Source organism: Lupinus angustifolius, chromosome LG16, assembly GCF_001865875.1.
Source record: "Lupinus angustifolius cultivar Tanjil chromosome LG16, LupAngTanjil_v1.0, whole genome shotgun sequence".
Taxonomy (NCBI): domain Eukaryota; kingdom Viridiplantae; phylum Streptophyta; class Magnoliopsida; order Fabales; family Fabaceae; genus Lupinus; species Lupinus angustifolius.
The window spans coordinates 3,725,435-3,747,099 of NC_032024.1; the positions used below are offsets into that span (position 1 = coordinate 3,725,435).

General features: G+C 32.2%; 4 protein-coding genes and 1 pseudogene across 6 annotated transcripts; 2 read left to right on the plus strand and 3 right to left on the minus strand.

Annotated features, from left to right (window-relative positions):
* On the plus strand, positions 370–1,591 carry LOC109329208 (mitogen-activated protein kinase kinase kinase A-like). Its single transcript, XM_019562878.1, has 2 exons — positions 370–1,447; positions 1,533–1,591. The coding sequence occupies exons 1-2, from the start codon at positions 370–372 to the stop codon at positions 1,589–1,591; spliced, it is 1,137 nt and encodes a 378-aa protein (XP_019418423.1).
* LOC109328927 lies at positions 4,221–5,938 on the minus strand (annotated as a pseudogene).
* LOC109329080 (probable F-box protein At4g22030) lies at positions 8,984–10,498 on the minus strand. Its single transcript, XM_019562747.1, has one exon. It carries the CDS (start codon positions 10,282–10,284, stop codon positions 9,016–9,018), a length of 1,269 nt encoding a protein of 422 aa, XP_019418292.1. The 5' UTR covers positions 10,285–10,498; the 3' UTR covers positions 8,984–9,015.
* On the minus strand, positions 12,948–16,243 carry LOC109328957 (peroxisomal membrane protein PMP22-like). 3 transcript variants are annotated; one of them, XM_019562612.1, is made up of 8 exons: positions 16,074–16,243; positions 15,879–15,977; positions 14,509–14,610; positions 14,004–14,079; positions 13,621–13,691; positions 13,431–13,516; positions 13,250–13,320; positions 12,948–13,112 (listed from the first exon to the last, which is right to left on the minus strand). In XM_019562612.1, the coding sequence occupies exons 1-7, from the start codon at positions 16,143–16,145 to the stop codon at positions 13,269–13,271; spliced, it is 558 nt and encodes a 185-aa protein (XP_019418157.1). In that variant the 5' UTR covers positions 16,146–16,243; the 3' UTR covers positions 12,948–13,112; positions 13,250–13,268. The 3 variants fall into 3 exon arrangements, with proteins under 3 accessions (XP_019418157.1, XP_019418156.1, XP_019418155.1); XM_019562611.1 differs by having other exon boundaries at positions 12,948–13,189; positions 13,244–13,320; XM_019562610.1 differs by having other exon boundaries at positions 12,948–13,320.
* LOC109328933 (probable F-box protein At4g22030) lies at positions 19,834–21,328 on the plus strand. Its single transcript, XM_019562577.1, has one exon. The coding sequence runs from the start codon at positions 19,910–19,912 to the stop codon at positions 21,179–21,181; it is 1,272 nt and encodes a 423-aa protein (XP_019418122.1). The 5' UTR covers positions 19,834–19,909; the 3' UTR covers positions 21,182–21,328.

Here is a 21,665-nt window from a genome sequence, read left to right on the forward strand (position 1 = left end):
CGAGTTAACTTATTGAGAGAAAGAGTCGGCGCCACGCCATTCATTGGACAACCAAAAGCGCAGACAAAATACCTTTCCTCATCACCCTCCACATTAACTTCATATTCCATTTTTACCCTCCACATTAACTTCATATTCCATTTTTACCCTCCACATTAATCCAACCACATTTTCACAACCCACCAAACCAAAACCTTACCATATATAAATGTTACACAAGTACACATTCAGACACAAATTGTTACACAAGTACACATTCAGACACAAATTGTTACACAAATTGTTGCTCCTAACAACAACCCAAACCATATAATAACTAACATTATACTATACACTTCCCTGTCTACCTTAATTAGCTACAACTCAATTATGGATTGGATTAGGGGAAATTTACTCGGCCGGGGCTCCACAGCTTCCGTGTATAAGGCCGAGTCTCGGTGTAATGGTAAGGTATTTGCAATAAAGTCCGTGGAACTCGACCGTTCCGAATTCTTAAAGAAGGAGAAGGAGATTCTTTCAACACTTAATTGTCCTCAAATTGTGTCATACCAAGGTTTTCATGTTACATTCGAGAACGGTGCAAACTACTACAACTTGTTCATGGAGTATGCGCCACGTGGCACTCTCTCAGACGCCGTTTGCAATGGGAAGGTGATAGAAGAAGCTGTGGTGAGATCCTACACGCGCCAAATCTTGGAAGGGTTGAACTACCTTCATGCAAATGGGATAGTGCATTGCGACGTGAAGGGACAGAACGTGTTGCTCACGGACCAAGGTGCGAAGATTGCTGACTTTGGTTGTGCTAAGAGGATAGGTGATTTGGCTGCAGCCATGGCGGGGACGCCGGCGTTCATGGCACCTGAGGTGGCGCGTGCGGAAGAACAGGGGTTCCCTGCTGACGTGTGGGCTTTTGGGTGCACTGTTTTGGAGATGATCACTGGGAAGCCGCCGTGGCAAGGTGTTTCTGACCCGGCTGCGGTGGTTTATCGGGTTGGATTCTCCGGCAAGGCGCCGGAGATTCCAGGTTTTGTGTGTGAAGAAGGGAAAGATTTTTTGAGCAAGTGCTTTAAAAATGACCCTTTTGAAAGGTGGACAGTGTGTGAGCTTCTTAATCATGGATTTGTAAGAGGAACAAATTTGTTGTGTAATAGAATTGCATTTGCATGTGATTTGGTGACTCCAACAAGTGTGTTGGAAGGAGGGTGCTTTTCGGACTCAAAGACCAATCAGGATGTGACACATGTTGGTTGTTCCTGGGATTCTTCAAGTCCCAGGGACAGAATTCATATGTTGTGTACTTCTGAGCCTTTTTGGGATTGGGCTGATGAAGAAGAATTGGAATGGGTCACAGTGAGAAGCAATGACATTGAGAAAGAAGGGTTTGAGTTAGAGGGAATGTCATTGGTGTCTATTGAGAAAATGGAAGATTATGGATCAAACATTGTTTGTAATTGCTTCCTAATAGAGGACATTGGTTTGGTCATTTTTTATGAACAAGAAATTGTAGTTTTAAATGTACTTGTATTTTGTAGATGGGATGGTGTCATTGATTATTGTTACCTTAGCATCTCTGACAGAGAATTGTTATTAGGCTTCACATCTTTTGTGACTTATCCTTATTGGAAATATGATGATTCTTTCTGGAAACAATTTTTTATGATGCAACTCTTTCTGTGCTTTGTCCTTCCCTATTTAGTTCCACTTTTGATCAATTTAACAGCTTACAATTTATTATTATATGGGTAATTTGTGCCCAACAAAATCCGTAGCTTGGCCAAATATCTTTCTTTCTATCCATAACTGAATACCAAGCAGAATGTAATTAAATTTATGCATATGCCATTTTATCTTTTTGGTGTTGATTAAGAATGTCCTATGTCAAAAGATGGTGACTAATTATTTTGAGGTGTAAAGATGTTCAAAATGAACTTTGTCTAATCAATGCAACTTTTTTCATATTTAATATCTATCTCATGCAGATATGAGCATTATTATGAATTTATGGTTATCTTATTTTATTTAGTGATTTTTACTGCTAGCAATTTTCTTATGCAAAATAAAAAACATAAGTGTGCTCACCTTAATTAATTAACCAATAATTTACATATACTTCATCTTACATGTAAATATCTTCAATCTGCACATTTACCTATATTACCTATACTTTGGAAAAGCAAGGAGACCCCACTTTATCCATCTCAACCAAAGTCACCAACCCTATACATCACTCTATGTAACTGCCTCTCCTTGCTCATTGGTGCTAAAAAAAGCTTGCCATCTATATAAAGAATTCCAAATTCTCTGAGATGCTTTCCTTTTCACTCATCCAATAGGTTAAGAAACTGCAGAGTAACTACTACTATTACCTATTTTGTTTACATTTATCCCATTATAGTAATCCACCCCTTTACCAGTTTTTATTTTATTCCAATGTGACAGATATCATTACTCTCTATTATGAGTTCCAGGGGACCACAGATAAAAGGATATGGTTAGACACTATAATAAAGAAAAGATTAGGGCCTAAAAGGCCAAAACTCAAGGGTAAAAAGTGTTGCTGCAATTATATTTACACAAGTAGCAGGATGGTGAATGAGCTGGTTACCTAATCACCTGTGTGAGATTATGACTTTATTCCAAGTACCTATCCCTTTTGGGCTATAAATCATATACAGACAAATACGGGAGCACATTTTTTGTCCCAAAAAGTGTATCATTCCATGTGTCACTAACTTGTGATTGGTTGAAAAATATATTTAAGTTAGAAATTTAATAATTAAGTATTTTTTTGACCAATCAAAAGTGGTGACACATGAAGTTACACACTTTTAGGGCCAAAAGATGTCATCCTGCCAAGTACCTTGTCTTGTCTTACAAGGTAACTTGCTAACTACTCTGATTCCCAGCTCAGTTCTTTCCACTTACTTTATTTGCTTGAGTTGGCATAGAGTACAATTAAAATTACCCTTCCCTTCTGCATTTAATTTGTCAAAATTGATTATGGAATAATTGTTAAAAAAAATGCTTTCAACTTGTGCATGTTGGAGAACACATTGAAGTGAGATATATGTGCATGATAATGGGAAAGTCTCATTGGAGATATTATAGACTTATAAGCTTGTATAGGCCAATACCCCTCTTGGGTTAAATTGTTCCAATCTAAGATACAATTCAATAATTTCATCATACCAAACACTCCTCTAAGCTTAATGCCAAAGTATGTGGCTCGAGGAGAGTTTGGCATATAACTAATTAACCCCAAAAGCAAGGTTTTATGACTTAGGCTTATTTAAGATTATAGATCATACATTTTTCCCTGTAATTTATCCATTGTGAAATGTGTTACTCCAACAATTCAATGGTGGCAGTATTGATAAAGGTGACTTGGAGTAGAAGTAAGGCTTTAACATGTTAAGGAGAAGGCAATTTTCAAAACATAGCAACAATTATAGAAATCCCCTGATCCTGGAACAAAAAATGAGATACAATGATCATCTCAGATTTCAGTTCACTCTTATAACTAATGAGTGACAATGAGATCAAGTCATCAATTCAGGTTGTGGTTACAAGTTACAACTAAGATCCAATCAAGCTACTTCTAAATACATCTTTACCTTGCTGCACAAGTTTTCCTATGGAAGAGTTTTTTGGCTTAAACTTCTGATATCGAGCAGTCACATTGGACTCCGACTAATCCTAGTCACATTAGGAAGATACATTCAGCGCCTATTGACTCAAATTTGAGAGTTGAGACGTAGCTAAAGGAGAACAAAATTCCTTACCAGTTGAACCAAAGCATTTGTTGCCGTGGAAGAGTTTGTGTTCCCAACCTCTGTGGCACACATTTAATCATACATGAGAGAATTGCATAGTTGCTCCCAGGATTTGTTGCCTTCAGCACCTACAATAGTGCCTAGAACTCTTACTGCTATGGTCTTTACTTGGCCAATTCATTTGAAAGACATTTATATTAACATAACATTGAATTGGTATTATGCGCCATTAACAAAACATTCCCAATCTTCTTCTCACCTTTTTTCCATTAAGATATGGAGAATTACATGGAGTAGTATGCGTCATTGCTTCTGGGAATTATGGAGCATTCCGATGCCAATTTATGAAAATTAAGTAGCAAGAGATAACTTCATTAAAAGCAAACATTGTTTATGGCCAGATCCCTTCATATCTTAATTGGTAAAACAGAAGCTGTAAAAGCTACATTTGCACAGAAAAATCAAATCAGCACTATATTTCTGTCATCACTTTAAAATTTCACAATTTGTCAGTACAAAATAGATCCAAGTTCAACTGAAAGGTAAAAATCCTATTTGTAAAGGATTTCTTTTTACAAAGATTATAACTTGTTATCAACAAAATGTCATGAATCACCCTTAAAACAGTTAAAAGTATAAAAGAAGCCGCTCCTGCCTGCAATGTTTCTCACGTATTCTTCTTGCTACTTGATCGTGACAACCCCCTGTCAAAGGATTGTAGTTTGTTTCGGAGGTTCTGGTTTTCCTCAAGTAAGCGATCATATTCAAGAAGGAACCCCTCAGATTGTTTTCTCAATGCAACTACATTGGCTTCGAAAACATCTACCTCTTTAGTTTTTGACTCAAGTTCAGATTCCAGGCGTTTAAGTTCTGCCCTCAATTTGGCCGTTTCTCCCTCCATGGCTTTAATTTCCTCAACTTTTCCATCTTCAGCCCCTCGAGTTTGTTTCTTAACAGCCTCTATGGTCTTTCTTCGAACCCGGAGTTCTCTTATGTAATGATGTAGTCTGTCTATCATAAGTGCAAGAAAAAGTACAGCACCTGCAAACTCAAAACAGTGATCATAATTATGATCTCACTCTTTAGCCACTGTGCTGATAAATCATTGGCATAAAATTATTGTGAAGACAAAGAATAAAATTCATGTTACAGAATTTAACACCATAGGCAATGACACAACAACTAAATCCTCTCTAAACTGCGAGAAGAAATATCCCCAACATCGAAAATCATAATAGGATCATGGGGATTGGGGAATAAACCAGTAGTAAACAGCAAATAGACATTCCTAGAACTCTAGACTTCAATGCAATGCAAGTCAGTAACTTCAATGCAATCAATACAATCAATCATGAATGTTGAATGAATCAAATATACTCATGAGTTCACTAAGCTTCACTTTTTACTTCAAACCCCCAATAATTCAAAAACAATGCTAGCAACTAGCAATGCACTCTTTCTAACAACACATTTGTCATTATTAGTTGAATTCACATGGGATCCAATAATAAACAATAAATGGGTCCATATGATTTAGTTAGTCCTACATCAAATTCATCCAATGCTAACATTTCTCATAACAATTCAATGAGAAACAAGTAAACATAAAAAAACACCAGAGAGAAATGAATGGATGAAAATTGAAATAGAATAATACCCATGAGTGTAGCTTCAAGGAGGTGTTTAGCCATAAGAACCTGATCTGTAGGATTAACAGAACCACCATCATCGATCCCATGTTTCTTAATCTTGATCATGCTATAAACACTTGATGACAGCACCACAAGAAGGGTCCCTGCAACACTCTTCACCATTAAGGGTCCTCTCCCTCGTTTCAACCGATCCAACCCCATTATCACAAGTTTCCTCAATGGGGTTTTGAAAAGAAGAACCACCACCATTGATGCTTCCATCGCTATCACCATGAACAGCAACTGAATCATTTTGTTCACAAAGTTCAGATCTTTGAAAAGGGTGGCAAATTCAGGATTGGATGAAAGAGAATAATTTGAGGGTTTGTGAGAGAGTTGAAAAAATGGGGTTTTTGATTTGGAATGAGAGAAAAAGAGAGAAGGTGAAGGGAAATGAGAGTGTGAGAAAAGACTCTTTCAAAGCTGAACAATGACAATGGAAGGACAGAGAAAATGGAACTTTCATTTGGTGGACCTTCTAAAAATACATGTTATAATATATATATTTACTTATTTTATAGTGTTTTTATTATTTACTTATTATTTATTATGTCTTTTTATTAAGGAAAGGGGGGAAATATCCCTAAATTTCACGTCTTAAAAGATTTAGTTTCATTGGGCTTTTGGCCGTTCATTAATTCCAGCAAAAAAATATTTTCATTAGCAAAATAAATTGTTTCTGTATTTTAAAATTAATATATATCTATATTAATATTTAGTGAAAAACATCTATAAAAAATTGTTATTTTATCATTCGTTTTAACTTTCATTTACTCACTCCATATATTACAATAACTAACATTCTTAAACAATTTAAAATTATTTCTCAAAATTTAAATTAACTTATTTCATTTGAACCAATAATAAGGTATTAGTTTGTTCATATAAGTCTCATTAATTCTGAAATCGGTAGATTCCAAAATCACTTAGGATAATTTTTTCATTATCAAAATAAATTGTTTCTATATTTAAAAATTAATATATATATATATATATATTAATATTTAGTGAAAAGATCTATAAAAAATTGTTATTTCATCATTCATTTTAACTTTCATTTACTCATCCCCTACCTTACAATAATTAATATTCTTAAACAATTTTAAATTATCTCTCAAAATTTAAATTAACTTATCTCATTTAAACAAATAATAAGGTTTTAGTTTGTTCGTATAAAGTTCTATTAGTTCTCAAATAGGCGAAAGATAAAATGGAAGAAATATTCTTAAATAATTTTAAATTATCTCTCAAAATTTAAATTAACTTATCTCATTTGAACTAATAATAATTTTAAATTATCATTTATTTGAAAAAATAATCACACATTCTAAAAAAAATGAGTTGATTAGGATAAATCATTAATCTTCACCTAACTATGAGGGCAAGTCGGCAAACATGAATTTTTATTTTCATTCTAATGTATGCTGACATGGCGCCTTCAGGTGCTACCACGTGTAAGCTGTGACGAAGAATAGGGTCTCAATCAATGAAAGGCAAACACGTGGCAAGTCACTGACACAGTTATGCACATTGACAGTTAACTATCACGTCACCAACTTTAAGGCCATCAACTAACCCCCAACCAATGCAATGGATCGATAGAAATGATATTCTATACTTCTCATTGTTAAAATAATATAATATTTATGTACTCCTACTATAAAAAAATTAATACACAATTAATATATTATTTATTTGTATTATTTTTCTGAAGAGTTAATGATGATTTAAAATGAATAATGAATTAATAGTACATAAAACTATTATATTACTAGTGTATTTTTTTTCTCTAGACAAAAGTAATGAATTAATTTATTTAATACAAATAACAATAAGTATAATATACGAGGAAATATCGGTTTACGCCCAAATTAAATTACATCAGTTACGCTTGATCTTAGTCATTCATTTTCTTAAATCCAATACACCAAATAAGTTTGTGAAATAAATGAGGAGAGAGAGAAAGAAAAATCATAAATAACTTTAAATTTCACTCATTTGGTATCTTAGATTTAAGAAAATGAATGACTGAGATTAAATGTAACTGGTGTAACTTAACTTGGGTGTAAACGAATCCCTCCTAATAATATATATACTATTAGTATAATTTTTTCCCACATTTAATAGATAATTTTTCATGCATATTAAATCGTGAAATGAGATATTAATAATACCAATGTTGATTCATGTTATGTTGTATTCTACATTGCAGTAGGCAATGGTAACATTGTAATTTTGACCGTTTGAGGCTTTGAGCTATTGCAATAGGAGGAGTATATTTTTATAATGCTGCATCTATGAATCATAGCTCACGGTGTCCATCTTAGTTTTTTATTTTAACTTGCATTTTTTCTTTTGATAATGAAATCAACTCTTTGGTTTACTTTTTTGCAAATGTAGTAACACTAAATCTGATTGATTGCGTGCTTAAATATTTAATATTGATTTGAAAGGGTTATAAAAAATTGATATTGGTTCTTTATTTGACAATAATCAAGTGGGTTTGCTCTCTCTTTCATCTCCTAAGTCATGTTGGTCATATGAGAGTGACAAGGAGAAGTTATCAGTATCATATGCCTGAGGAACTTGTACATCATGTACCAACCATATATTTGTCTAGTGGTGTAAGGCTCTACTTGATTCCAAGGTCAAAAACTTAATTCTTGAGAGCGATACTTATTAAGAGATAACTTTAAACCTGAAAGAGATTAATTACTTACCAAAAAATATGAGAAAATACCTTTGGTAATACAAATAATTTGTATATCATGTAAGATTTTATGGCTACCTCCATGAGCCTTATCATTCAGTGTATATCCTGAGGGAATTTGCTAGTTTCTACTAATATTAAATTAAGGGAGTAAGACTCAGCAGATAAGATTCATTGCCTTGTAACTAAAAGGTCAGGAATTGAAGTCATAGAAATGGAGAAAAATTTGTTTTGTTCTCACAAATTATCTCCAACTATGTCCTAAATTAATGAAAACATTCATGTCATTATTTTTTTCTCTGGCTGCCACAGAAATAGTCTCTTCATTTCATGTTACTAAATGTTAACTGTTTAACTCAATCTTACTGCTTGGTCTCCTTTTCTGTTTTATTTTGGCATATGCATCATTGCACTATTAATTAGTTTCAGGTTGTGTCAGTTGGAGGTTATGGATTCTTGTGGATGTAACCGCACAATTTGGCAGCCACATTGTACGTTTCATTGTCAATGTGCCCAAAACATCCCAGCATGAAATGATAAAGTACATCAATTTTGCTTTGTAGAAATTGCTAGTACTAACATAGTTAAAAGATATGCCAAATTAAAAGAAAAAGAAAACTAGATTAAACTAAAAATTGATAATCTATGGATCTAGTTAACAACTAGTTGAACTAATAAGATAAATAATATTATAACAACAATCAAATCTTATTCTCATCAGATGTAAAGTAAACTATATAGATCTAATAATATTACAATATTCTATTATAAATCATATTTATTGACAAAATATTGATTCGAAATTTTTGATAATTGTTTTGCCTACTGAGTAATAATAATACTAGAAAAGCTTGCTAGCAAACTCTTCACTAGCATTCTCATCATCTGAGGATGAAACTACAGCAGCAAATTGCCTAAGTTCTGAAACACTCCTACCTAGCTGTAGAGCAACTTTGATTTCAAACAATTCCCCATTTTCTCTTTTATCAGGATCTTGTTCAATAACATTATGCTCTATACTCTCTTCCATGAGCTTAAAGAACCCAAGTGCTGCTCTATACAACTCAAACACCATCCCAACTTGCCCACCATGCTCCAATGTGTTAACAACAGTTGCTAATGCTCCACCAATAACACCAAGCATCACAGGCCAAGGTGCATTCACAGAACCCAAACAAGCAGAACCAAAAGCTGCAAGACCAGTTAGTACTGGACCAGAAACTGCTAATATCTTATTCAGATTCAAAACTATTCTACTCAATCTAAAGTATTCTCCCATATCCTTTTTCAAAACCTTCATAATCTCTTTCATTCCATTTTCCAACCTTGAATCCCATCCATTGTTTCCCTTTGACCCTTCTTCTGTTCTTCTATATCTTTGCTTCATTAGAGGCCACCACACTGCTGGTTCCACAGTTTGAGGGAATTTCTCTAGCATTGAGCCTAACAAAGGAAGAGGGTATGCTTTATCCAATGCCAAAACTTTCTCCATTGCTTCATTAACATCATTTTCACTAGGATTCCCAAGATAAAGCCTTGTTCTTAGTTCTCCATGAAGCTGCTTGAACAACCTAGCAGCATTTCTTTGCTCCTCCGCGAGTTGCGATGGCTGAATTTTGTTCATGACTAGAAGAAAACCAGTGGCTGCAATGTAAAGAATAGTTGATGAAACCTTCATTGCCACAAGAGGTGCTCCACTTGAACCATTGGCCACAATACCAACCAGGGTTGCAGCAGATAGAGTGATCATGTTAACTGAAGTCATTAGAAGATGGTTCCAATTGTCACGTTGTATTCCAATATTCTTATGCATCTCCAACCTATCTGATACAATCTCCATAATCAAATGAAGCTTAACAATCTCCATGGAATTTGGTGCACTACTTTTAATGCTACATGTGTAGTAAGGATCTTCTTTTACATTTGTTGTTGTAGTAGCTGAAGTGTAGTTATTTTGATAATCCAATTTTGCCACCAAACTTCTATTTGGAGGGGTTGGTTTTTGGATTTTGGTGGCCTGAATCTTCGGCACATTTATTGTGGCAGCAAATTTTCTAGTACTGCAACATGAGAAAGAAGAATGTGTGGTTGAGATTAGAATTGTTGCCATGTGCTATTACCTATGGTATGTGTCAATTCAGTTCTTATGCTACTTTATGAAGGTTGAATGATTCTTAAATTAAGTAATGGTTTACGTGTATGGGATTATAGACAGACTAATATGGAATAGAATTTATAACTTTAGTAAGACATGCTCACATGCACATAAATAAGAAGAATGTGTTTGAACAAATATGTTGAATTCAATTGGTTCTGGCCTAGAATTCTATGCATTTTTTTGTCTTTTCACTTTGGTTACTTCTGCTTCAAATCTCCCCCAGATGCTGACTTTCAACTAACATAGCGAGTAAACCATGTATCCCAACTAAAATCTTGTTAAATATAATAAATTATGCTATGAAAAATAGTTTGATGACCTTGCTAAATAATTAAAAACAAACCCCTTGATGAATGTTCTTATCACCTTTTTCCACAACCAACAACTATACTATAATACTAAAATAATATATGCAAGAATTTTACTTACATTTATGTCTATTTAATTAGTGAATGGCCAATGGGCATGAATTTAATTAATAAAAAACTGACATTTGAATTTCAAAGTCTGTGTTTTTAACAATTTATTGCGTTGATTCATGTGGGTTGAGTAAAATGTTTTTCCATGGTTGGTAACTTGGGGAACGCGGTTGTTCACAATACATATACTATTTGAAGTTAATATTAAGTATAACTGCTCCAAGTTAGGGTTTCTTTTTCTGACCAATTCCTCATATATGATATTACCCTTTAAGGTTTGCATATTTGATCAATCAATGTAAATAGAGCCAAAGAATTCATCCACATTCACACATCTAAACATTTTCCATAAGGAATGCTATCTTGGTAAGAAACTAATTTATTTTAGGATGTATAATTACTTCTTCTAATAAGCGTTGTTTATAGAAATTGAACATTTGATAATTGGTTTAGTATAATATTTGAGGATCTAGCCGGATCTTCCACCTTATACCACTAGAGATGGACGCTTGTTGGTATTTTTTATTTTTTTTGATACTACTAAGGGTATTTCCAGAACTAATCCCTTTCAGGATTTGTAGCTATCCCTCCCAACAAGTGTCGCTCACAGAAATCGAATTTTTAACCTTTTAGTCATCATGAAGTTTAATGAGACTTTATACCACTAGACCAATACGTTGTTGGTTTTGTTTGGTATTTTTAATATGAATGTAACTTATATATTGCCAATGTGTACAAAGAATATTTACAAGTCATTGTATTTACTTTAGGAAGTCTCATAAAACCAGCTCAACTAGAAATAAAGTATCACAAATGTCACTTACGAGTCCATTTCTTTCCACATCTCTCTCACTTAAGAATTTTCCCTTAGGCCAAAGGACAATATACTATGACCTACAATATTTGTTGTATTGAAATTGATATATTGAAAATAGCTAATAATTGAAACAATTCGTAAGTTTGACTAATTCCTTAATTAATGAGAGTAAAACATGCATATTATATTTAATAGACTCATATCATCTATCTTGTATCACATTCATTCTTAACTATTTTATGGAAATAATTGTGTAAAAGTAATGATAGGATAAGCGTTTCTATATAACATGCCAAAGACTAACTGTATAATTTGAAAATCTTATAAGGCAAAGACCCTTGTTTTGTCAGCTATAAACTTAAGGATAACAATAAGAAAGCCATTTCTGAAATTAGAAAAAACGTGCCATCAAAGACAGCATGTACGACATGTACGTAATGGATAAATTAAAGTGTATATAAGAGAATGAATTACTGGATGTAATTTTTTAAGATTAAGGGTGAAAACAAGTCAGACCACTTATTTTACAGACTTATTATTTGGCCTATAACATATTAGGCTTTTTTCATAAACAAGTGAGATTCAGACTTTTTATTTAGCTTAAAAGTCCGACCTTAGGCTATCTAAAAGACATATTAAGCTTAACAGTCCGACCTATTTAATTATATTATATAATAATGTTCATAATATTTTAATATAAGCAATATTATAATACATGTAATTTTAATATAAAAGTCTATACAAAAATATAATTTAATTGTTAGAGTTAGATGAATTTAATTAAAAGTAGGTCTATCAATCTATTTAAATGTAGAAATAATAGTCTATTTCAAGATCATATAATATAGCAAACCTTTAATCATGCTAATAGATTAGGCCTAGACTTTGAAATTTGTTAAAGATGCTAACAAGTCATACCCAGATTTCTATTTGCTATATAGGTTCGGCTTGTCCCGTTTCTACCTGTGGTCAAGATGTGATGTCAAACTCACTTATATATTTCTTTCACTTAACTCATTAAATAATGTTTTAGCTCATGGATGAAGGTCTTACAACAAATGATATCAAATCCACTATGCTTATTCCACTTAGCAATGAGAATGTTTTATCCCATGGATTCTCAATATCACAAATATTGACATGAAATAATGGACCATACACTTGTGCCATGCTTCATTATACCCCTTTTTCAAAAAACAGTACCATAATCTCTTTTTGTTTCCCAAATTGTGTTCTGTTTATGAGACCCCTAAATTGTATATAGCAATTAGCAAATTATAAAGAAACATACTTTATTCAGAATCTTGAGAAGAAATTTTATTATAGGACATCAATTATAATAATCTTGTTTGTGTGAATCTATAATTACAGAATCAGAAAAGCAAAAGCTCTTCCTCTTGGATGATGCAATTTTTTATTTTGGTTACATGAAGCAATAAATTTTCTCAAAATGTATTCATTCCCTTGACAAAGTGGCCATGAACAGTGAACTGATTATAACATAAAACAGCACCAGCAATGAACCATGTTTACATAAAACAGCACCAGCAATGAACCTTGTTTACATAAAACAGATAACTAGAAGATCCTGCAAGCAAACTAACATTAATTCAACAGATAAATAGCAATCTGATAAGCTGAGAGGAGCTAGCAAACATGGGCATATTCTTGGAACACAGCAAACTGTAATGTTATTTACTTCAGGCTTTAGTCAATGCCAAAGATCGCGCTTGTAGGTTCAAGTATATTCCCCTGAAATAAATATCATAACGAACGACCTTAAGTTAGTTGCTATTTAACCCGAAAAGAATGACGATTAGAGGTGAAGGGAAGTAGAGGGAAAGGAAAACAAAAACATGTACCAGAAAAATGCAGCAAAGCTATGAAAAACAACACGGAAATGAAGCGGCATGAATTGATGATTTATCCATCCCACAACTGGTGATATCTGCAGTTCAATTCATTGGGGGTTCTAAAGTTAGAAAATTGATGACAAAAAAGTAGGTATTGCAGTAAATTATGTTGTTTTCTGCAGTGGTAATAGAAGACTACCGTCCAAGATGTGTACTGCACTGATGGATAATCCTTCTTAACTTTAGCTTTCACATTCACCCAGGGTTGGCCTGCAATACACATTTTCATCAAAAACATAACTTCTAGGTATGCTACTTTACACAACAATTTTTGGTAACTCTTTCAGCTTTGTTTTTCTTTTTTGGTGAACCCTATTCTTTTCATTAACTAGATAACTAGTTGATCAAGAATGTCATTGCTTTGTGTATCCTTTTGCTTTTCCTCCTCATGTTATTCTTTTAACTTTGGTTATAAGTATTTTATATGTCTACACTTTTCACAATGTATCTGACAATCCTGTGTATATATGTCCATGTTCCTTCAATCTAAATATGAAAGTTAAATGTTGAACAAGGACTAACCTTCAACAACTAATCCATAGTAAATCATGAAAAGGAAATTGTTCCACGGTGAAGATGTCAACTGTTCAATCAGAACCTGGAAAAGAAAATTCATGCAATTGGAAATAATACAGAGAAGGATAAGTCATTCATTATGTAGAGGTTTTTTTTTGTGTTGGGTGTATCTAACATAAAAGACTTGCATATAAATAAATTCTTGTTGTATGAAATATGTTTGAAATGATATTAGTTTAACAATTCAAATCATTTACAAAGAAATTTGAGTTTACTATTACATTATCTCAAAATAATTGACTGTCAATCCTGCCCCTTTTGATATGATTAGTAAATCATTTCATTTCATTTCATTTCATTTCCAATGGAGTTTAAGTGTTCAAAATAATGCTAACTTAGCAGATAGTTCATGCTGTAAACAGTGTAAGAAATGCATTTTAATTACACAACCAAGCCAAGATGGCTGAATTCAGGTTGGATAGACAAGATTAAATAGGTTTTACAGTTTGACCTTCTTGGCAACAGTTTTTGAATCTCTTTTCCCTTTGAAAATTTTATCCAGTATTGTATGAAAGTAGTGTCCAAAGGGTCCAAGATAAGCAGCTCCAAAAATCTGCATGCAATAGATGCTTTATTTGATTTCTGATGGATACATTAACATTATACATATAACAACAAAATGCACAAGCCCCTGTCCTGTATTAGTTGAACTATAAAGGTTTAATAAAAGGGTATAGGATTTTCTGTTATTTCTATCCATTTATGTATCACAGTGCATGAAAGGAATAATTTAATGAGCAGGAACATACGAACTTTTCAGTTGTGTAATTTTTAAAAATAAAGGCTCAGCTCAGCATTTTTTACAAACGGCTTTACAAAATGTAGGCCCAAATTTTTCATCAATAATATCTTTAAATGAACAAGTCTTTCTCTCTACACAAATATTAGAAATTTAGAACACTTTCTGTTAGAAACAGTACTTACAAACATAAGAGTCATACATGTAAATATTATTACTAAACATTATGAAACACTTCCTTGTTTTATGAAAAGACATGCATTAGTCTAGGCACTTGGCATAGTGCTAGCACTAAGCAACCAAGTATGATAGTGGATCAAATGTGAATCATAGTATAGGGTCTCTGTTGCACTATTATTAGTAGGGGAAGAATCCTTTTTCCTCCAATGGTTACAAGTCAGTGTCACTACCTATCACTCTGATAGAGAGGGGGCACAGGGCCTTTGGAAGAGCTAATATAACATAAATCAAGACTTAATAACACCCCATTCGACTGCATAGATCGAATGATTTAATAATGTTCAATCATAAATCATTTTATATAAAAACAGAAAAACTTTTAGGCTTACCTATAGATACTTGGTAAGTAATAAGCAGTTCATTTTTATATTCCTATACTTTCTTTTTGACAATCTAGCTAGTGGTGCACAATGGGCCGTACTCCTATCTGGTACTGGACACTCCAGTCCTAAATTATGAAGGGAGATGAGATTTAAAAGTTATTTTATTAAAAAATAAGTTAAAATTATGACCATTAGATTTTTATTTCTTCATCATTCACAAAATCCTAACATGGTAATAGACCCTCCGGTAGTAGAGAGGATCTAAATTAGTGAGCAATATAATGAATTTGGTACATATAACTTAGGTAAATGAGTGGACCATGTAATTATGTTTAATTTATCATACAAACATTCAAGCAGATGTTTGGAACACCTTATAAAATAGTTTATAACCACCCCATATCTCTTTTTGACACTTATTGAAATAAGCTAAGACACTTATGAAATATGATGTCATAATCTTATTGAGATAAGCGCTTTTTATTAAACTGCTTATCCAAAAGCGAAAGAAAAGCTGACCACTTTGAGAAGAAGTCGTTTGAATTGAATCCTCTGAATCCCTGTGAGCTTCTGAGACACTATGTCACTGATTGCTGACAGAACCCCTGCTGTTATAACCTGGTTTAACCATCACAAACACAATAATGAATGTGAAAACAGAGACAAGGAAAAAATGGTTGATTAAGAAAAGAATGAAAATTGGATAAAAGAAACCTTAGTTCTTAAGGGGTTTAGTTGGAGTTGTTTGAGGTAATTGTTCAGTCCCTTCTTTGCTATTGATCCCATCTTGTTTAGTTTCACTGTGTTGTCTCTTCTGTGTTGTTATGAAATATCTTTCTCCTAGAGTGAGAAGGAGAGAGAGTATAATTATGTTACTTCCAAGTCTATTTCGGGAATTGAATTTTGGAAAAAAGTCTTTCATTCTCACTTCTTTTGGTAAATTGGATAAGAATATGTCTAAATGATTTACCACATAAACCTTAAGAAGTCACCACTATGAGCTTTTAAAAAGGTTGTATATAAGATTGGAGAATGGTATCTAAGAGTGGTCACCATACATATTTATCATTTATTCATACTAGTATGTAGCTAGATATTCCATATCTACTCATATACATTCTTATTTTTTATTATTAAATATTTAATTTTTATATATTTAACTTCAGATAATTATGCTATCATATTTTTGTATTAAATATACATAATATTATAATATTTGTAATAAAAAATATATAAATGAATTATAATATTATTAAAAATTACACTAGTGATTTGATATTTTATGACCGTGTTACAAAACAAACACAAAAACATTAGACATACTAAAAAATTATCTGTAATTTATATGTTACAAATGCAAACATATGACATAGCAAATAACAAATTTGGAATATATAAATGACATATATTCAATTACATATTTACTCTTTAATTATATTTTGATTTTATATATTTTAGTGAACTTATTTCCATCTAGATACCAGAGGAGTCATTGCCTACTAGACCTCCGGTCTCTAATCAACCACAAAAGAAAGTAAAGATAAAAACCATATATAATTATAAATATTTAAGTAAAAGAGACAAAAATAATATACAAGAACATATATTATTATATTAAAAATAATGACTGAGTAGAAATATCACCAAGTTTAATAAAACATAGCTACGATTAATATGTCAAAGTTTCTTAAAATATATATTTAATTTAAATGTTATATTTTAAGTCAAATAAAAGGTAAATAAACTTAATAGACCAACCTATTTTATATATTATATACCAATATTTTTATTATATTATTTTAATATAACTAAAATTATTATTATATGTGAAATTTGAATTTTTTTTATATATATATATAATTTTTGTACAATATAAAAAATATTTGTGCCTAGCCCTTCATTTTTAACACATTTGGTGCATTGGATCTAAGAAAAACTGAGATTAAATGTAAATAGTAAATTTTAACTTGGGTGTAAACGAATCTCTCATTTGCTCATCTTAGACACAAACTATTATATATCAATGCTGTGAAACTGGAGCCAGAAGTCAAACCAGAAGAGATCTCATATTAGGTTTAATTGTTTTAAACAGTTAAATCGTCCGGTCAGATTGAGTGATTTTATATATAATTAATAACTTTTATCAATAAATATATAATTATATATAAGTGTAAAATTTTATATCATTAATAATCATGTAAATTATATTGAAATAACATCTCTAATATTTTTCTAGACCGAAGTAAAACAAAAGATTAAAGTAGTATTTCGTTTTTTTAATTTTAAGTAAATTGTCCGATTTACTTCCCGGATTATTCTGGTTTAACCGGGTTTAACATGGTCGGACCGAAATTTTCCCGGTTCAAAGCAGTCCAACTCTCATTCGGTTAAGATCGCAAACCAGAATCATTTTCAAGTCTGGTCAGTAGCCAAACCGATCGGACTGTCTAATACAATCCGGTTCTCACAACACTGCTATATATATATATTATATTATGAGAATAAAATATCTCCTCACATCAGAAGATAAATTACATTCTCCAACTATTAAAATCATAACATATGTCATATTTTTACACTATCTAGTGTTGAGTCCACCTGTCCATCCTATGGATGGCAACGGGCACGTGTAGTAGCTACCCGCTACGTGTTTCAAAATAGGAGAACATTACACATATCCGCCTGTATCTGTGCGGGTACCCGTGTGCGAGTATTCGCATGTATTTCTGGGTACCCACGGGTACAACGAGTACCCGTGAATTTCCTATATTATAAATGAATTTTTAATTTTTTATTTCTATTATGTTTCAAATGAGATGAAACTTAATTATTTTTGTATCTTTTGATTGAATATATGGCAAAAATACTAAATTTATTAGTGTTTTCTATTTGTGTGATTTTTTGTTCTCATTTCCTTAACAAAAACTATATTTTTTTGTAAAACATGTGTGTTTTTACACATGTAATAATATTTGTAGGGTGTTTCACCACCAAACTCAATAAAATATGTAAACAAAGTAAAAGAAAAAATGTACATAGTGTAATGAATGTTAGAATAATGTATTTTTTATTTTAATTAAATATAATATATTAATCATATAAATAATGGGTACCTGTAGGCATGGGTACTATGATACCCGTACCCACCCATTGTACTAAGAATATTTTTAAAAACTCGTTTATAATATCTGCGGGTATCCATTTGTGACCTGTACCCATACGGATTTTACCTGCAGATACCCACGAGTACGGGTTTTTTGCCATCCCTAATCCATCCCTGCCATTCCAAAGGAAACCAATTATTAAATAAATATTGAACTAGGGATTTGATAAATATTACGAATTACTAGTAAAAGAGAAGAAATTTGAATGAGCTAGGAGCATGATTTCCCAAGTTCTTCTTATAGTATGAACTTGTTCTGTTAGCTTTAGTCCCCCTATTTACACCATCTTTCTGAATTCTTTTGTGGTTTATATAAGAATGCTTAACAAACCTGGATTTGTGTTAATTTTTCAACGCTAATATTCATACTCTCATTTATTTAACAATGGCGAATAGAGTTTAAAAAGTCACTATCGTCATTGGATTTAGTGTGTGGACCGTGGACTGTATCTATAATATGTACAATATAATAATATAAATAGAATACTTGCACGCTATTTGACATTTTTCCCATAAAGCATGTGGTTATATTTTATATTACAAATTTGCCAAATAAAAACCCTTGATTACAGCTCACTCAATTAACTACTACGTCATGGATTGCATCAACATGATAGGATCATATTATATATACATAACCAATAATGCTTTTAGTAGCGTAAGGTCTCGCTAAATTCCCAAGATGACTAAAAAGTTAAGAATTCAATCTCTGATAGTGATATTTGTTGAAATAAGCAACCAAAAACCTTAAAAAAGATTAGTTCATTACCATAAGATGAGAAGATATCTTAGTAGTATAAAAAATATATTATATATATATTCACAATGTATTTTATCACACTCATTAAAAGATTAAAGCATTTAACACTTCAAGTGTTAGAAATTAGATGTTTAATATTTACTTACTCAATTTGTATTCCTCCATCATACAATATATTTTGAAAAGTGTCATATTTTATCTTTTTTGTTAATAAAAATATATTATTTAATTAAAAAAATTAATATATTTTTACTGATATTTTTACTTGATTATCATGGATAGAAAATCTACTCATATATCTCAAGGACACTCTGTAAACAACCACATTTAAGTACCATGTGACTTGCTAGCATAAGGACACAAAATCCTAGGTAATTGAGACCCATGTGAGGAACCGAGTAACAATGAAGTGTGAATAAATCAAAGTCCTAAATAGTCTTCTTCCAACACCTAGTCAACATTTCCCTTATCTGACCTTTTCTCTTTTGGTTCACATTTCCAACTTATATATATATATATATATATATATATATATATATATACAACCCCCATATTCCTTCATTCATCATTCAAATCCACAACAAAATCATCATATTCAAGCACTCATAAAAATATCTTAGACCCTATATGGCTTCAACACATGTTTCATCCCTCCTTTCTTTTTCTTCTTCTTCAGAAAGAGTATCCATTAAATCCTCTATTAATCTCCCAAAACTCCCTAGACCTAATAGTCCATTCTTAGCTCCAACAATACCAAGCAGAAAACTCTATGAAGAGTTAAACATTTTACCAAACACACTTCCAATATTGCAAGATGGTTCATCATCATGCAATAACAATTTGCCGAAATCAAAAGCAACCACTCACCAACTCTATGCTATTCTAGAAGCTGTTGCTGATAGAGTTGAGATGCACCACAACATAGGTCAACAACGTGATAACTGGAACACCCTTCTATTGAACTCTATCAACATGCTTACTCTCACTGCATCAACCATGGCTGGTGTTGCAGCCACATGTGGTGGCGATGGTGCACCACTTTTGGCTCTTAAATTATCCTCCACTCTCTTGTTCACGGCCTCCACGGGTATGTTACTTATCATGAATAAAATCCAACCTTCTCAACTTGCTGAGGAACAAAGAAACGCTACAAGATTGTTCAAGCAGCTTCAGTCTCACATAGAAACCATATTAGCACTTGGAAAGGTTACTAAGAAAGATGTTAAGGATGCAATGGAGAAGGTTTTGGCACTTGATAAAGCTTACCCACTTCCTCTATTAGGTGCTATGATTGAAAAGTTTCCTTCGAAGTTTGAACCTGCTGTGTGGTGGCCTAAACCTAATACAAAATCTTCAAGGAGGGTTAACAAAGTTCAATACAATGAAGCAAAAGGGAAGAAGAATGGATGGAATGATGGACTAGAAATGGAACTAAAGGATGTGTTAGAAGTTGTGAAGAGAAAAGACATGGAAGACTATGAAAGATTAGGTAACTTGGCTTTGAAGATTAATAAGACTTTAGCAATTGCAGGACCTTTACTCACTGGTATTGCAGGATTAGGGTCAATGTTTGTAACACAAGGTTCATGGGTAGCTATAGTTCCAGTTATGTGTGGTGCATTAGCCACTTTGGTTAATGCTTTAGAGCATGGTGGACAAGTAGGGATGGTTTCTGAAATGTATAGAAACTGTGGTGGCTTTTTTCAACTGCTAGAAAGTTCAATCCATGATACAATTGAGGAAGATGTGGATCAAAGGGAAAATGGTGAGTTGTTTGAAATGAAGTTGGCATTGAAGTTAGGAAGAAGTTTGTCACAACTGAGAGATCTTGCAAGAAAATCAGCTTATTCTCGTGTAGAGGGAACTGCCCCGGATGAATTTGCTAGCAAACTTTTCTAATGAGTTTCTACTTGTAATTAATCTAACAATTCTTTGATTTCATTTTGTTCTTTTTAACCCATTAATTTATTCTTAGTGCATAACTATTGTAAAGAATCCAGATTTAGTTATAACTTGGAAGAAAATTCAAAGATGCTATTGTCGGTCTATCTCAATGAATGATGCATTTATTGATTCATCATGTCAAATCAAATAATTGCTATAAACAACTGAGAAAAATGTGCCTAGATATATAACATTTTTATTGGGAGATTATAGTTATTATTTACTATTAAACTTTTAAACTTTTAATATATTCTTAAGATTTCATTGGTTCTATATATATATATACACATTTATTATAGATGTAATTTTGAAAATAGTGAAATAAATATGACAGAAGTAAAAAAAAAAACTTATAAAAATATAATTACTCATTTTATTATTGTAGTTGAATAATTACTCATTTTGTAAATTAATAAATACTACTTTTTTTGGGTACAAT

Bases quoted from the DNA above. Each gene is read 5' to 3' on its own strand.
- LOC109329208 (XM_019562878.1), top strand. From the start codon at position 370: ATGGATTGGATTAGGGGAAATTTACTCGGCCGGGGCTCCACAGCTTCC. The intron at 1,448-1,532 runs GTAATTGCTTCC...TGTATTTTGTAG, and splicing joins TTATGGATCAAACATTGTTT to ATGGGATGGTGTCATTGATT.
- LOC109329080 (XM_019562747.1), bottom strand. From the start codon at position 10,284: ATGGCAACAATTCTAATCTCAACCACACATTCTTCTTTCTCATGTTGC.
- LOC109328957 (XM_019562612.1), bottom strand. From the start codon at position 16,145: ATGGGATCAATAGCAAAGAAGGGACTGAACAATTACCTCAAACAACTC. The intron at 13,517-13,620 runs GTAGTCTTCTAT...ATTGAACTGCAG, and splicing joins TGCAGTACACATCTTGGACG to ATATCACCAGTTGTGGGATG. The intron at 13,321-13,430 runs GTACATGTTTTT...TATTTATTTCAG, and splicing joins AGCTTTGCTGCATTTTTCTG to GGGAATATACTTGAACCTAC.
- LOC109328933 (XM_019562577.1), top strand. From the start codon at position 19,910: ATGGCTTCAACACATGTTTCATCCCTCCTTTCTTTTTCTTCTTCTTCA.